Source organism: Mauremys reevesii, linkage group 1 (genome assembly GCF_016161935.1).
Source record: "Mauremys reevesii isolate NIE-2019 linkage group 1, ASM1616193v1, whole genome shotgun sequence".
NCBI classification, from domain to species: Eukaryota; Metazoa; Chordata; order Testudines; family Geoemydidae; genus Mauremys; species Mauremys reevesii.
This window is the reverse complement of record NC_052623.1, coordinates 267,885,018-267,899,569: the sequence shown is the minus strand read 5'-3', so window position 1 is coordinate 267,899,569 and position 14,552 is coordinate 267,885,018. Positions and strand designations below refer to the sequence as shown.

Here is a 14,552-nt window from a genome sequence, read left to right as displayed (position 1 = left end):
TCCAACCCCCTTGCCGATGATAAGTGGTTTACAGACTGACGTCTGCCCCAGTGAGCGGGGGCTAAATGGAGACTGGCAGTAGCCACTGAGGCAAGGTGGGGATAAGGGGTTGGGGGTTCCCCTGGGAGAGGAGACCCAGAGTGAGGGGGTACTGTGGTGGGCAGAACCCCTGGGCAAAGGGCACCGGGGTCTGGGAAGTCTCGCCAGTGGCAGGCGAGACACCAGCCTGCAGAGGGCGCTCCGGGCTGGAAGAGCTAATTCCTGAGACAACCAGCAGGAGGTGCCACGCTGGTAAATCATCGCACCACCACACAGACCTTTTGAACATACAGGTTATACAGAGCATACAGAGATCACTGCTGCTCCTACAACACGTTGTGGGGGGTGTTGATCATTACAGCAGTGGATATATGTCTGCAGGTTTTGCATCTGTTGTTCTGGCAGGGTCTGGTGCTACTTTGAGTTGGTGTGTCCTAATCTGTGGGGAGTTTTTGCTTCTGATGATGACTTTGGAGAGGTTGGAGGTGTTGTTTGAAGGCCAGAAGAGGGGGTCCAGTAAAAATTTATTTCAGGATAGGGTCCCCATTGAGTATGGTTGTTGTAGTTTGATGATACTCTGTATGGTTTCCAGTATGGAATGGTAGGTGACAACTAGGAGTGTGCGGTCGGAGAGGATTTTATTTCTGTATTGAAGCAAATTTTCTTGGGGTAGTTGGATGGCCAGTTCCATGATTCGATCTACTTCTCTGGTGGAGTGTCCTTGTTTTGGTGTAGGTGGTTTTGAGTATGTTAATGTGTATATCCCGGACATTCTCCTCAGAGCATATTCTGTGGTATCTGAGTGCCTGGCTGTAGATAACAGGTTTCTTGGTATGTTTTGGGTGGTTACAGGATCTAGGAAGATAAGTGTGGTGATCCATGGCTTTCTTGTATATAGCTGTCTGTAGGGTTCCATTGTTGAAGCTGGTCATGGTGTCCAGCAAGTTGATGCTAGTGAGGGAGTGTTCCAGAGAGAGTTTAATGGACAGGTGGTGGTTGTTGAAGTTGTCGTGGAAATCTGTGAGGGAGTTTAAATTGTGTGTCCAGAGGATGAAAATATCATCGATGTATGTCAGGTATATCATTAGTTTCGTGGTGCATTTGTCCATAAATTCTTCTTCAACATGGCCTATGAAGAGGTTGGTGTATTGGGGAGCCATCTTAGTTGCCATGGTTTGGACAAAGTATTTGTTGTTAAATATAAAATTATTATGGGTGAGGTATTTGGGGTGGATATCTGAGGGTTGTCCATTGTCTTGTAAATATTTGAGTCAGATAGCTATGTGAGGGAAGGCAGAACATTCAGTAACTGAGAACAGAGAAGAACTGAGAGAGAGGCAGAGGCAAAAGCAAGAAATTGAAGCAGTAGCCTGTAAGCACTGTATACGAACCTGGAAAAAAGCTAGAGAGAGAGAGCTTTTAGGTTTGGTGTTGGCTAAGGAGGCTTGTGGCTGTAAGCGAAGAAAGTGCTCCATTTGTTCTTTGTTTGTCCAGCATTTGGAGAAGCAGGATTTTGTATGTTACTTGTAAATCAAAGAAAATACCAGATGCCACCAATTTCTACTTCCAACTGAGACAACCCCAGGCCCTGAACTTTGACTAGCCACTCAGGTCAAAAAGGGTCAACAGATCATTCACAAATTACACTCATGGGTTTCTCTGAGTCTTTAAATTCTTTTCCTTTCATTGTCCATGCCCTGTCTGTTATGATGGCCACTTTCACCATGGGTTGAACTTAGAAAACATATCACAAGAAATGTTGAAAATTTTGTGCAGAATTGTTGTGGAATCAGTTTAAGTGTAAAGATTAAGGGTGGGATTTCTCAAAACATTCAGTGTTGGCCTAACTTTGCGCCTGTTGCAGTCCATGTGAGCAGAGTTCAGCCAACACTGAGCACTTTTGAAAACCACACCTAAGAGCATACATGTAGTAAAAACTTAGACCTGATCCACACTAGGAAATTAGGTTGGTATAACTACATTGCCCCAGGGTTGTGAAAAATTCACATCCCTGAGCAATGCAGTTAAATTGACGTAACCTTGGTGTAGACAGTACTAGATCGATGGGAGAATTCTCCTGTCTTACGGAGCTGGAGTATCTATGCCAACAGGAGAACCTTCTCTGTTGGCATAGGAAGTGTCTTCACTGAAGCACTACAGTGGAGCAACTGCTATGGTGTAGCTGTGCCACTGGATTGTTTTAAGTATAGACAACCTCTTAGCTAAATCCTCTTGTTACACATCCATTCATCTGAGATAATCACGCCTTGTGTGATGATTTATCATGATTGTTAGCCTATGGAATTCACCAAGAGAAACTTAATAATTATTTTTTGTTAATTTAGTTTTCAGGCAGACCCTAAGAAGCCCATTGGCGGCCACATCCTTGCTCATGCTTCAACCACAAGGATTAGTTTGCGGAAAGGAAGGGGGGAGTTGCGTATTGCCAAGATATATGACAGGTAAACACCTCTCTTTTGTGGGACAGGAGCAGGAGCGCCGCCAGCTTTTTTGGCGCCCTAGGCAGCGGAAGGTCCCACCCTAGAAATGGTGCCCCCGACAGAGGCGGCGGAAGGTCCCGCCCCCAAAATACCGCCGACGACCAGGGCGGCCGAAGATACGGCTGCTGCGGTCGCCGGAACCCAAATGTTAGCGTCGCCTAATGGGTTGCGCCGACCTTGGACAGGAGCTATATTTGGTTCTGCCACATCACATAAAAAAAAATTGGAAACCACTCCAAACTGGAAATCTAAACAAAAATATATGCAATTGTGTGTGCAATTCACTCCGCTCTTTATTTTTGAAACGTTTAAAAGAAAATTAAGTGGTGAATGGACTTGCTGTTTATCCTCTGCACAGGGGTGTATTTCGTACTTTTTGGTAATAAATCCTGATGGACAATTTCTATAATTTACAACTAAGAATATGAGCTCTGAGGTATTCTACCTAGTTTGAATTGATAAAATCTTGGCTACTGCATCATGACTACATTTTACACAGAGAACAGCCATTTTCTTGCTTCTTTCTTTTCCCAGCCCTGAGATGCCTGAAAATGAAGCTACATTTGCAATAACTGCTGGAGGGATTGGGGATGCCAAAGAGTAGATGGAAAACTGGTGCAAATCTCCATTTGAAAACAACCCATGCACCTCAGATGAAGCCATGGTATCCAAGGTCTGACTCCTTGGTTACTTAGTGTTTTTCATACACAATTTGGAAAGTTTAAAATTAGAAGAATGCCGGGAAGAGCTTTTTAGGTATCATATTTCAATAATCTTAACAGTTCCTGGTTCACCTTAGTGCTATTTTAAAATGACCTTTCAAGCAGCCAGAAGTTGAAAAAGCACAGAAATGTGACTTATTCAAGGAATACCTTCCTTGTGGTTCAGGAGAAGCAAAGCTGTTTTGTCACATGGGCTTAATGTGCACTTTTTATAGTTTCTTGGGAAAGGAATGTCTTTGGAATAGAATATATTGGCATGGAATGGAACAGCATTGAAACAGTTTTTAAAAAATAACGAGTAACTAGCAGACAAAGGGAAAGTGCAGTGAAAGAGAGAGAAGAATGGGTGAACTTCCTAATGTTTCATTGACAGTAGAGGAATGATGGTTGCTTGAAAAGATTTTTAGAAACTTGATTAGATTATTTATTTGTTTTTAAAGTGCCTATATTTTTGTTTTGGAATATTTAAAGCTGTTGTCTATTTTTTATATCTAGGAAAAATGCTAAATTAAAACATCTCTCTTTATGCTTGTGTGCAATACAGCCAACACATAGTTTGAGTGAGATCCTGGTTCTGTGAGAAGTCTCACGGATTTTGTTGTGAGAATTTACATGAGTAAACTAATGGGATATAGCCCAACATTATAATACTTCAAATATTTTTTAAAAATAAAGAAACACTTTATGTTTAACACTTTTTTTGGGGGGGGGAATTCTTCAATTTTTCGTCTTACTTCAGCTGTTATCTGTGAGGGTCCCAGGCTGCAGAGACCCTCCCTGCAACTAAGGAGAGCCAGATGGGATGGGGCTAACTGGTGCCTGACAACGCTATTAAGATTGGTCAATGAGACAAAAGCAACATAGTACACTCCCTTCTTCTCTACTTGCTCTAAGCCAGTGGTTTCCAAACTTGTTCAGAGTAAAGAACATTTTAATAAGCAATATTATCTTGTGGACCGTCTCTCTTCCCATTCACAATCACATAATATCCCTGTGGCAATAACAGCAATTGCTCTCTTAGAAAATATTAGGAAGGTGTATATTTTTTACCACCTTTCAATACAATACAAAGAAGAGACTCAGCACCCGGTGACAAGTTAGTGATAATAAATTTCATGAAACACAAGATAGAAGACTTCATGGAGCCTATGGGACACTACCTTGAGCACAAAGCTGCAGAGAGTCCACAGTCTCATGGATGGCCCACAAAGAACACACATCAACACATTATTTTAAGAGGAAATTGACAAAATATGATATGACCTTCCCCCTCCCCTTGGCTTGCATTCTCTTCCTCCCTCCCCTCCTACTACTCTCTCCTGCTTCTTCCCTGTGAGGGATGCAGAAGTTTCTTGTTCACTTTCCTCCGCTAACTTCTCCACTTGCCTTAGTGATTGCATCCAGTCACATTTTCCGATCTCCCTCATGCCCATACTCATCTCCTCCCTTACTCTTAACTTCTTGCTCTCCTCTGGCTTTTTCCTCTCACAATACTAACATGCTTTAGTCTCTTCCATCTTCAACAAACCCACCCTTGACCCAACTTACCTCTCCAATTACTGCCCCATTTCGCTCCTGTGACCAGTGTGCCTAGGCTAGCCCTCACTGAAAATGCCAAGATCAGGGCAGGCTGCAAAAAGGAGAGCAGATTCTCCCAAAATTGGTGGTTAACAATGAAGTTAGACACACCAACCAGTCAAAAATTGTGCTCCTGATCCCCTATACTGGTTATCAAGAAGCTGAAAAAAGAAATCACACAGCCCCCTTTATTGCATTCCAGTTCTCTGGCTCCCAATTAGCACATAGGTCCAGTAAGGTGAGGAGTTATTTAAAAACTCTGCTCACTATACAAAATGTTCTTCTGAACCCCACAGGGTTCACATTGCCAAGTCAATATTAGTTTGGATCTTACCCAAAATACCACGCTGCCAGCCAATCTTTTAGTATCTAAAACTAAAGGTTTATTAGACAAGAAAAGGAAAGAACAAGAAGACAGTTGTTAAATGGTAAAGCAATCAGATACATATATGTCTCCAGATCCATATATCCATTTCTTAGCAGTATTGGTGAGTTTACTGGGTTGAAAATCCCTCTGGAACACATCCAAAGCTTGGACGGGTCATACAGTCCTTTGTTCAGAGCTTCAGTTTGTAGAGAAGTTACTCCAGAGGAAAGAAGCAGGATTGAAGACAAAATGGAGAATGATGCAGCTGCCTTTTCATATCTTTTGCCATGCGGCTTGTACATCCTTTGTCCCAAACACAAGCTTCACAGCACATGGCATGGAAAAGCCTTAGAGTTCTCTGTTCACAGGCATGCCCCTACAAGTCTTGCTGATTCATACGGTGAAGCCTCTGGCTTCCTTCAATGAGTTTATTGTCGCTGATTGCCCTTGATGGGCCATGGAACAGGCTAGGCCAGTGGTTCTCAAACTTTTGTACTGGCGACCCCTTTCACATAGCAATCCTCTGAGTAAGACCCCCCCCCTTATAAACTATAAACACTTTTTAATATATTTAACACCATTATAAATGCTGGAGGCAAAGCGGGGTTTGGAGTGCAGGCTGACAGCTCATGACCCCCCATGTAATAACCTTGCGACCCCCTGAGGGGTCCCGACCCCCAGTTTGAGAACCCCTGGGCTAGGCAGCGCTGATGTATTTCTGTCTGGGGGTGTCACCCAGATACACAGCACAAATTTGAAATACAAATATACCATGCATATTTATAACTTACAATACAAAGATGATACAAACATATAAAAAAGATGATCACACCTGGCAAATCATAACATTTTCACTGATACCTTACATGGTATATCTGGTAAGATTATAATATTAGTATCAATAATATCATAAAGTGTCTCCCATATTCCATACAGTGTCACACCTCTTTCCTTTCATCTCTAAGCTCGTTGAGTGTGCTCTTTACAATTGGTGCAGTTCTTCTTTTTACAAATACTGCAGTTCTTCTTCAAGTAGATGAAGACATGTATTCCACTTAGGTGTGTGTGCCCAGTGCACTGGAGCCAGAGACTTTTCCCTAGCAGTACCCATAGAGAGGTGATACTTGCATTTAGTGACTCTGGCCCCTCCTTTGGCTATATCAGGTGGCATCGCCCTGACTCTCCTCAGTTCCTTCTTACTACCTTGGCTGGAGTTTGAGCTCCAAAGCAAGCAGTGTGTGTGGGGATCGCTGTTAGGAATCACTCCCCCATATGAAGGCCCATGTCTGAGCCCCACTGAAGGCATCACAGGGGTGGGGGGGGAACTACTAGAATAAACACACACTAAACCACTAACACTAATAGCAAGGTTGTGAGGTTACACAGATCATCCTCAAGCTCAAAGCAGATTGGGCCAAACTTATCTTCATAACCCTGGCGTGGCCGAGACAGTACTGGTTCTCTGACCTTGTGCTATTGATTCAGCCTCCCATACCATTTCCTCCCCATCTCAACCTGCTTACTCAGAACCACGACTGCATTCGCCATGCTGCACTCAACTCCCTGCACCTCATGGCGTGGCTGCTGCACAGTTTAATGAAGAAGAGCATTGCTCAGCAGCTGTCCAAGAAGTCCTACTCAACAGTAGGAAGTCCTCTACCAGGATGGCCTACTTAGCGAAGTGGAAAAGGTTTTCAGTGTAGTCCTTGGGCCGTAGGAACCAACCAACTTGGACTTCCATTCAGGACACCTTCAGATATCTGGACTTATACTCAGGTCACTGAGGGTGCATCTGACTGTAGTATCATCCCCCTATTTGAGGGGGGTGGGGGTGGAATTGGTCTTTGCCAATACTATGGTAACTAGATTTCTAAAATGGCTTCTCCATTTATACTCTGTGGTCCAAGAACCGGTCCCTTTGTGGGACCTAAACATGGTTTCATTGGTCCTAATGGGCCCTCCATTCAAGCCCCTAGTGCCCTGTAGTGTCCACTGCCCCTCTTGTGTCAGAAAACCATGTTCTTGGTAGCCATTATGTCTGCAAGAAGGGTGTTTGAATTGCAGGCTCTCATGGCAGTCCTTACACACAGTCCTCCAAAGTATATAACTTTATAACTACACACAAAGTTTTTATCCAGAGTGGTCTGTCAATTTTATCTGAACCAGGTGGTGTATTTAACTTTTTTCCCCTAAGCTACATTCATCCCCTGAGAAACAGCACCTCGAAACTTTGGATGTCAGGCAATATCTAGCCTTGTATCTGGATAGGATTGAACTGTTTCATGTTTTGCCTTATCTATTCATCTCTTATGCAGACCGCATGAAAGGACAAGTGGTCTCTGCACATACCATCTCTAGATGGATAATATCCTGTATCAAGACTGCATATGAGATAGCTTTGGCTATGCCGCCTCAGCAGATATGAGCTCATTCGACAAGAGCACAAGCAATATGGATGGCATTCCTCAGTAACAGTCCCATATTGGACATTTGCAGGGTGGCCATGTGGGCCATACATACATTTACAGACCATTATGCTATTACTGCATCTTCCAGAGTGGACGCAAGCCTCGGAAGCGTGGTCCTGCAATCCCTATTTCAGTAGACTTTGAGCCCCCCACTTCTGCATGGGGTAGCTTGTAAGTCACTAAAGTGAAATACATAAGAACATAAGACTGGCCATACTGGGTCAGACCAAAGGTCCATCCAGCCCAGTATCCTGTCTACTGACAGTGGCCAATGCTAGGTGCCCCAGAGAGAGTGAACCTCACAGGTAATCATCAAGTGACTGTGCAGATGTATACACATCTGCATCAACTTGAAAAAGAAGAAACGGTCACTTACAGTAACTGTGGTTCTTTGAGATGTGATGCTGATGTATTCCACCACCCACCCTCCATCCCCTCTGCATTGGAGTCTCCTCTCATGGGTCTTTTGGTGCAAAGGAATGGTGGGGGGGTCACAGTGGTGTGGCACCGCCTCACACGCCCACAAGGCATGAGCATTGCCCTTTTATGTGTACTGTTAGCCAGAAGTCTCCAGCGTGCTGGACACGCACACACCTAAATGAAATACACGTCAGCATCACATTTTGAAGAACCACAGTTACAGTAAGTAACCATTTCTTCTCCTCAAATTCCATTCTAGACTGGCTTTAACCCCTTGCATTCCACGGAAACCACTCTCACTAAAGTCTCTAATGACCTCTTCCTAGCCAAAACTTAGAACCAGTAGAAGAACACAGAAGAACCAGTTACAGTAAGTAACCATTTCTTCCCCAGGACTCTATCCTTGTGTGACAGGTTGGATCACAGAAACCCTCTTGGGAGCTGCCACCCAATGTGACAAGACTACTACTACCCCTGCTTTCCCTGCCAGCTCGGGACCCCTGCACCCTGTCTTGCTGAGCCAGACACGCCCATCTGTTCCAACACAGACCCAGGTTCTGAATTACTTGCCCCAAAGCAGCAGACTTAACTGAAAGCACCTTACAGAAGTGTTCCTGCCTTTAACACTCAGATGCCCAACTCTCAATGGGGTCTAAACCCAAATGAATCTGTTCTACCCTGTATAAAGCTTATAAAGGGTAAACTCATAAATTGTTTGCTCTCTATAACACCGATAGAGAGATATGCACAGCTGTTTGCCTCCCCCAGGTATTAATACATACTCTGGGTTAATTAATAAGTAAAAAGTGATTTTATTAAATACAGAAAGTAGGATTTAAGCGGTTCCAAGTAGTAACAGACAGAACAAAGTTAGTTACCAAGCAAAATAAAATAAAACACGCAAATCTATGTCTAATCAAACTGAATACAGATAATCTCACCCTTAGCGATGTTTCAGTAATTTTTTCCCTCAGACTGGACACCTTCCAGGCCTGGGCACAATTCTTTCCCCAGGTACAGCTCTTGTTCCAGCTCAGGTGGTAGCTAGGGGATTCCTCATGATGGCGCTCTCCACTTTGTTCTGTTCCACCCATTTATATATCTTTTGCATAAGGCGAGAATCCTTTGTCCCGCTCATCATACAAAAATGATGCATGCATGCAAATAGGATAAATAGATTCAGTAGATCATAACCTTTACAGATATATGTCACATGGCATATGTAGCATAAAATATATTCCAGTTATGTCATATAGATACATTCCTAAGCATATTTCCATAAAGTCTTATGGGGTGCACCGTCACACTTGTCTTTTACTTTCAAGGCCCTTCCAAGCGTATATATCCTAAAGCTACCTATCATCACACATTCACTATCAAGATGTCAACTCCCACCACAGATTGGCCCACAATGCCAACCTCCATTGCCTACTTGTTAAATTTTCAAACAGGCATGTTCATGCTTTCTTTCATGCTGCCCCATATGCTTTGGAGGAGCTCCCCGTGAACATCTGAAAAACTAACAGATTATCTCTCTTCAAATTCCTCCTTAAAACTCTCCTTTGCCATGGTGCCAACAAAAAAATTGGGAATGGTTAGGTATCTGGTGTCTATCACCGACCATCATGCTGACCAATATTGTCTCATTGTTTCCCCCCATCTGTGTGTCTGTGTCCATCTGTTGTCTCTTGTTTTATCCTTAGCTTCTAAGCTCCTTGGGACAGGGACTGTCTTTTTGGTCTGTGTTTGTACAGCGCCTGGCACAATGGGGTCAGGGTCCAGGTGCACAACTAGGGCTTCCAGGCACTCCAAATAGTACTGTAAATAAATAAATAAATAATAAAAAACATTAGAATGGTGCTCAGATTAAACAAACTCTTGTTTATTAAACAGAGTTGAAATTAGTTTAAGTGTTAAACAGGAAATGGAAACATTTTAAACCTGTATTTGTACCTGCAGCCACTGAGTAAAAATGATGGTGTGCACGCTACATCCCTTGTCCATTTTCACAAAGATAATGGTAGTAATCCCAGTGTTCTGGCCATATTCTAAATCAGGTGGATACCTGAAGTTCCCCTGTAGTTTCAAGGGGACACATTTTTATTTACATTCCATCTGAAAGTTGTATTTTTATGCAGTTAAATAAAGCTGTGTTCCTTCATCAGAGGTGATGACATTTGAGAGGTGTATGACTTGTGATGCCTGGATATAGTTTGTATGGGCCAGATCCTTTCCTCTGTGAGGGGAAAAAGCTTGCGTAGCCGCGTAGGGCACACATTATGCAAGGTTTCCCCGTTGGAGCTTCTGTTCTGCTGCTCACAATTGAGGTGTTGTGGGGTGATGATGGTGCAGAGCAGAGACAACTCCTAGCCCTGCACCCTGCCCTCAGCCAGTGTTTCCAAAGGATTGGAATGACACTGCAGAGCTGACATTACCTTACCTCTTTCCACTTCCCCCACCGCTCAGATCAGTGGAGTTTCATGCCTTCCACTTATGGAAGCATAAAGATTTGGGCCATGTTGTTGCCGGCACAGAGGCCCGAGGTGACAGCAACAGTGGTTCGTTGCCCGGTGTGCTTCGCCAATAAACACACCAAGGTGGAGAAGCAAAAACCAGGTTTATTTGAGCCCAGATAAGGTGCAAGGGAGACAGCAATCTCAAATCCTGCACACCGATACAAGCGGTTTCCCCTCTCTTTATACATAACTTCAGCTAAGCATTCCCATCACCCCCACACTCCTCCTCTCCCCCCACCTTTCATTCCCATGCAGCAAATACACTTTGCAATAGCAATCACATGAAGCAGTTAAGTCATACTTGGCAAAAAACCACCTTAGCTCGTTAGCAACTTTTCTGTGATCAGTTATCTGTACTTTTCCACCGTGGGGGCTACGTTCTCATGCATATAACTTTAATTACAGCACCTGCTTTCCGCCTATCTTATTTAGTATTGGCTATATCTAGTATCAAGCAACCTTGCCACTGCCAGCAATTAGCACATAACACAAAAGGTTACAAAAGTTTAGTAAGGCTAACAAAAGCACTTTACATAAAGGTACTTTGGGTCACATAGGCCCAAAGCCATCCTCCCGAGTTACCTAGATTTATGCCTAGTGACACCAACAACTCCCCGCTTTGAGAATACTCAACAAACTTTAAAGACAAAAAACAATGAAGCTTTGCAGAAATATGTACAACTGCTCTTTTGAGCTTAGTCACCCCAACCCAAGAATGAACGCATGGACAAAAGAGTGGAATGTTCATTTAACAACTAAGGGATTGGGGCACTGACTATAAATCAGGTAGGTATACCAAGTGGTTTAATTTCCCAGATGTCTCGGTGAATAATTCAGTCCCATATGCATGCTCCCCATGGACCCAGCAGGATTCGGTATGTGGGAGCCCACACCCACCCTAACCGGTCCATATGCTTGGAAGGAGCACTGTGAATGTCCACACTTCCACCCAGAAAGTGTCCAAGTATGTCTTCATGGCCACAGATCAGATGGTACTCCTGATATGTCTGTAAGGGCAGTGGATCAAATCTGGTGCTCAAGATCACTCTGAATGGCCATCAGCTGGTCATTCAGGAAATCCCGAATTTCTAAACATACTAGATCCCACTGCAATACCTTCCCAGCCTCAGTGATATTCAATACCATCTCTGTCAGTAACTTCTGGGTTATAGAACTAAGGGTGGAAATGACATGTAACTCACCAACTCCAGCCTATACTTGGGTTAGCTGAACTTCAGAAATAAGGCTAGTGGCCCTTTCTGGTTGGCCCAATTTCTTATCATGTTCTTGGCCTTTAAGAATATTCCAAATGGAAGTTACACTGTTAGCCCCAGCCCACAGGGATTTGCCCAATTTCCTCTTTTTCCAGAGGAAATAACCCAGGCTCTTTGTTGTGCTAATCTAATGGCAGCCCCTTGTGAGCAATCTGGGTATGTAAAAGTGATCTGAAAACTGAATAAAGGCAATGTCATTCAAAATCCAATTAGGGAGGGCAATACATACTGAAGGATTTATCCAAAACACAGGGCGCAGCCTGTAGAATAAACCCCAAAATCCAATTAATACCACATTCCCAAACATGGGTCCCACAAGTTTTTTCCTGCCAGTGTGTAATTCTTTGTTTCTTCACCAGGGTCAGTTCTCAATGTCCTTTCTGGTCAGGAATTCCTGGACTTTGGCAATGTCAATGGAGTGAGTGTTTCTTCTCCTTTCCCCAAACAGTTGTAGTTCAGCATTCTACAGGGGAGGAATTACGAGTACATCACCCTGTAATGGTTTTGCTTCTTTTAGAAAAATTCAAAGGCACAGTAAATTTGTCCGTGGACAAGGGAGAGGTTTAACCAGCACGTCACCTTGTCCTTTTTCCCTGCTGTCCAGAAGCACAATAGAACTAGAAAAAGGAATAGGCTAATCATCAGTAGAAAAATTCTTCTGAGGTGGAGGGGTCTTTTTGCAGTAAGAATCATGGGTCCAGGCAGTCAGTCTTTGGCACATCACAGCGGTGTTGGTAGTCAGCAGGACTTAATAAGGGCCGTTCCAGTATGGAGCCAAAGCAGTCTTTCGCTGGTGGGCCTTTACATTGATCCTGTCTTCTGGTTCCAAGGAGTAGTGGGGCTGCTAGGGTCTTCGGATAGTGCTTTTTTACCTGTGAGAAAAGAAACCTAACACATTTCATTAGTGTCTTTGCAGATTTTACAGCTGCTTGGGTATATTCAAGCCCCCCTTTTTGGCTTCTTTTAACCTACAAAGGAAACTTTTACTTTTCATTTATACACCTTTTGTTAACAATGAACACATACACTTATTATTTAATGTATGCCACATATACCCTTTTACTAAATTAACCTTATTACAGAGCTTTAGAACAACAAGCCAGGACAAGCACACCCACTTTGAGAAGTTCACTTAATATAACCTCTAGTCCAATAGCTTTCCACCATCCCCAGCCCGCTGGCTTGAAGTCTGAGGTAGCCAGAAGGATCCCATGCACAATATGGGGAGTGGGTTAACTCTTCATGTCCTTGCTTCCAAAGACTGTTAATATGCAAATTTTAATAACTTTAATTAAACAATCAATTTAAAAACTTTCTATTAACAGATTTGGCCAATAAAGTTTTTCTTTCTCTTAAGGAAATGTACTAGACTTTAATATATCACATTTTTCCTGATGTATCCAAACACTTTGTATTCTAAGTTGAACAAAACAAGTATCTGCATTTTAATCCAACCCTTTCACTTGATTTTAAACCAGACCATCCCATGAAAATATTAAACACAACAATTCTGGCCACAAGACAAACACCACAAGACAGAACATATAACACAAAACTTAATTCTTTACTCCATTAGTAAATGCATGGTATATTGAATGCTGTGCAGCTGGCATTAATTTTCTTTGATTATCTGAAAGACAAAAACAGAGGTCTACCCCTTCTGGGCAGTCAATCATTACTTAAAATATACAAATACCTTTATTGATTTCAGATAACACAGGGGAATTACCCCATATTTTCTTGTATGTGTTCTTACAAAGTTCAACTGCTGTTCCCTTTAGCAACTATAGAGTTAACTTTGCACTTTGCCTTAAATCACTTACTTGTTCCAGCCGGTTCTCCAATCTCTGTCTGTTGCCTGCCCGCCTGGGCCCGATCCTGCTTTTCTCGCTGAACCGTTCCTATCCTGGACACAAACTTGTTCCACTACCAGTTTAGCTAGGAGGGTGGGCTTCACAACTAGCCCCCACCCTTCTGGTCTTTTCCCTAAAACATTTTTACTTACAAGACTACCCGGGTCCTCCCTTTTCTCCAACCACTTTATTGCCCAGTCCTGCTACAACTGGGGGTAGATCCACCTGCCACCCTTCCCGGTCAACCAGGGTCGAGAGAGGAATGCTAAACCCCCCTCCAGTTCTCAGACTTACTGCGGCTGAGAGTGGGCACACCTTTAATCATACAATCCTCAACATATAACACCAACAATACCAAACAAAGCAAACATAAAATAACAAGGGCAAAACAGATAGATGGTGTAAATTCTGCAGGGCTCCCCCATTCTCTATTGCTCACCAAACTGTGACAAATTTCTGTTACCAATCAATTCCTCATGTCAGGTGATCAAACTGACACTGCAGGACGGTGGGGGGGGGGTGGATAGAGAAAGCACACCATATAACCAAATTGTAAAGCTTCATTAAAAATAATAAAACAACAATGGAGAGTGTTGGGAACACTCCCACATCACTCAGGAAGAACATGAATGCCCGAAGCCTTAAGCCACTTTAATACTCACACATGTCCAGACTGTTCATGTCTGTATATAACATTCAGAGAAGGGGAATAGGTGGACGAAAGATTATCCTGTATACAGCTTTTCCCAGAATTTCCAACATGCTTCCGCTCTTGGGAGGGCTGTTCTTTTACACCCTGGACTTTCCTGCGGCA

At 43.2% G+C, this 14,552-nt stretch overlaps 1 protein-coding gene across 4 annotated transcripts in view; it reads left to right on the top strand.

Moving 5' to 3' along the window:
* DMC1 (DNA meiotic recombinase 1) overlaps nt 1–3,951 on the top strand; it is a 38,226-nt gene extending 34,275 nt beyond the window's left edge. For all 4 annotated transcript variants that reach the window (XM_039488062.1, XM_039488055.1, XM_039488073.1 and 1 more), the window contains 2 exons: nt 2,385–2,501; nt 3,075–3,951. In XM_039488062.1, the coding sequence (XP_039343996.1) occupies nt 2,385–2,501; nt 3,075–3,144 (187 nt within the window). In that variant the 3' untranslated portion in view covers nt 3,145–3,951. The remainder of the gene's footprint in view (nt 1–2,384; nt 2,502–3,074) is intronic.
* The last annotated feature ends 10,601 nt before the right edge of the window (nt 3,952–14,552 follow it).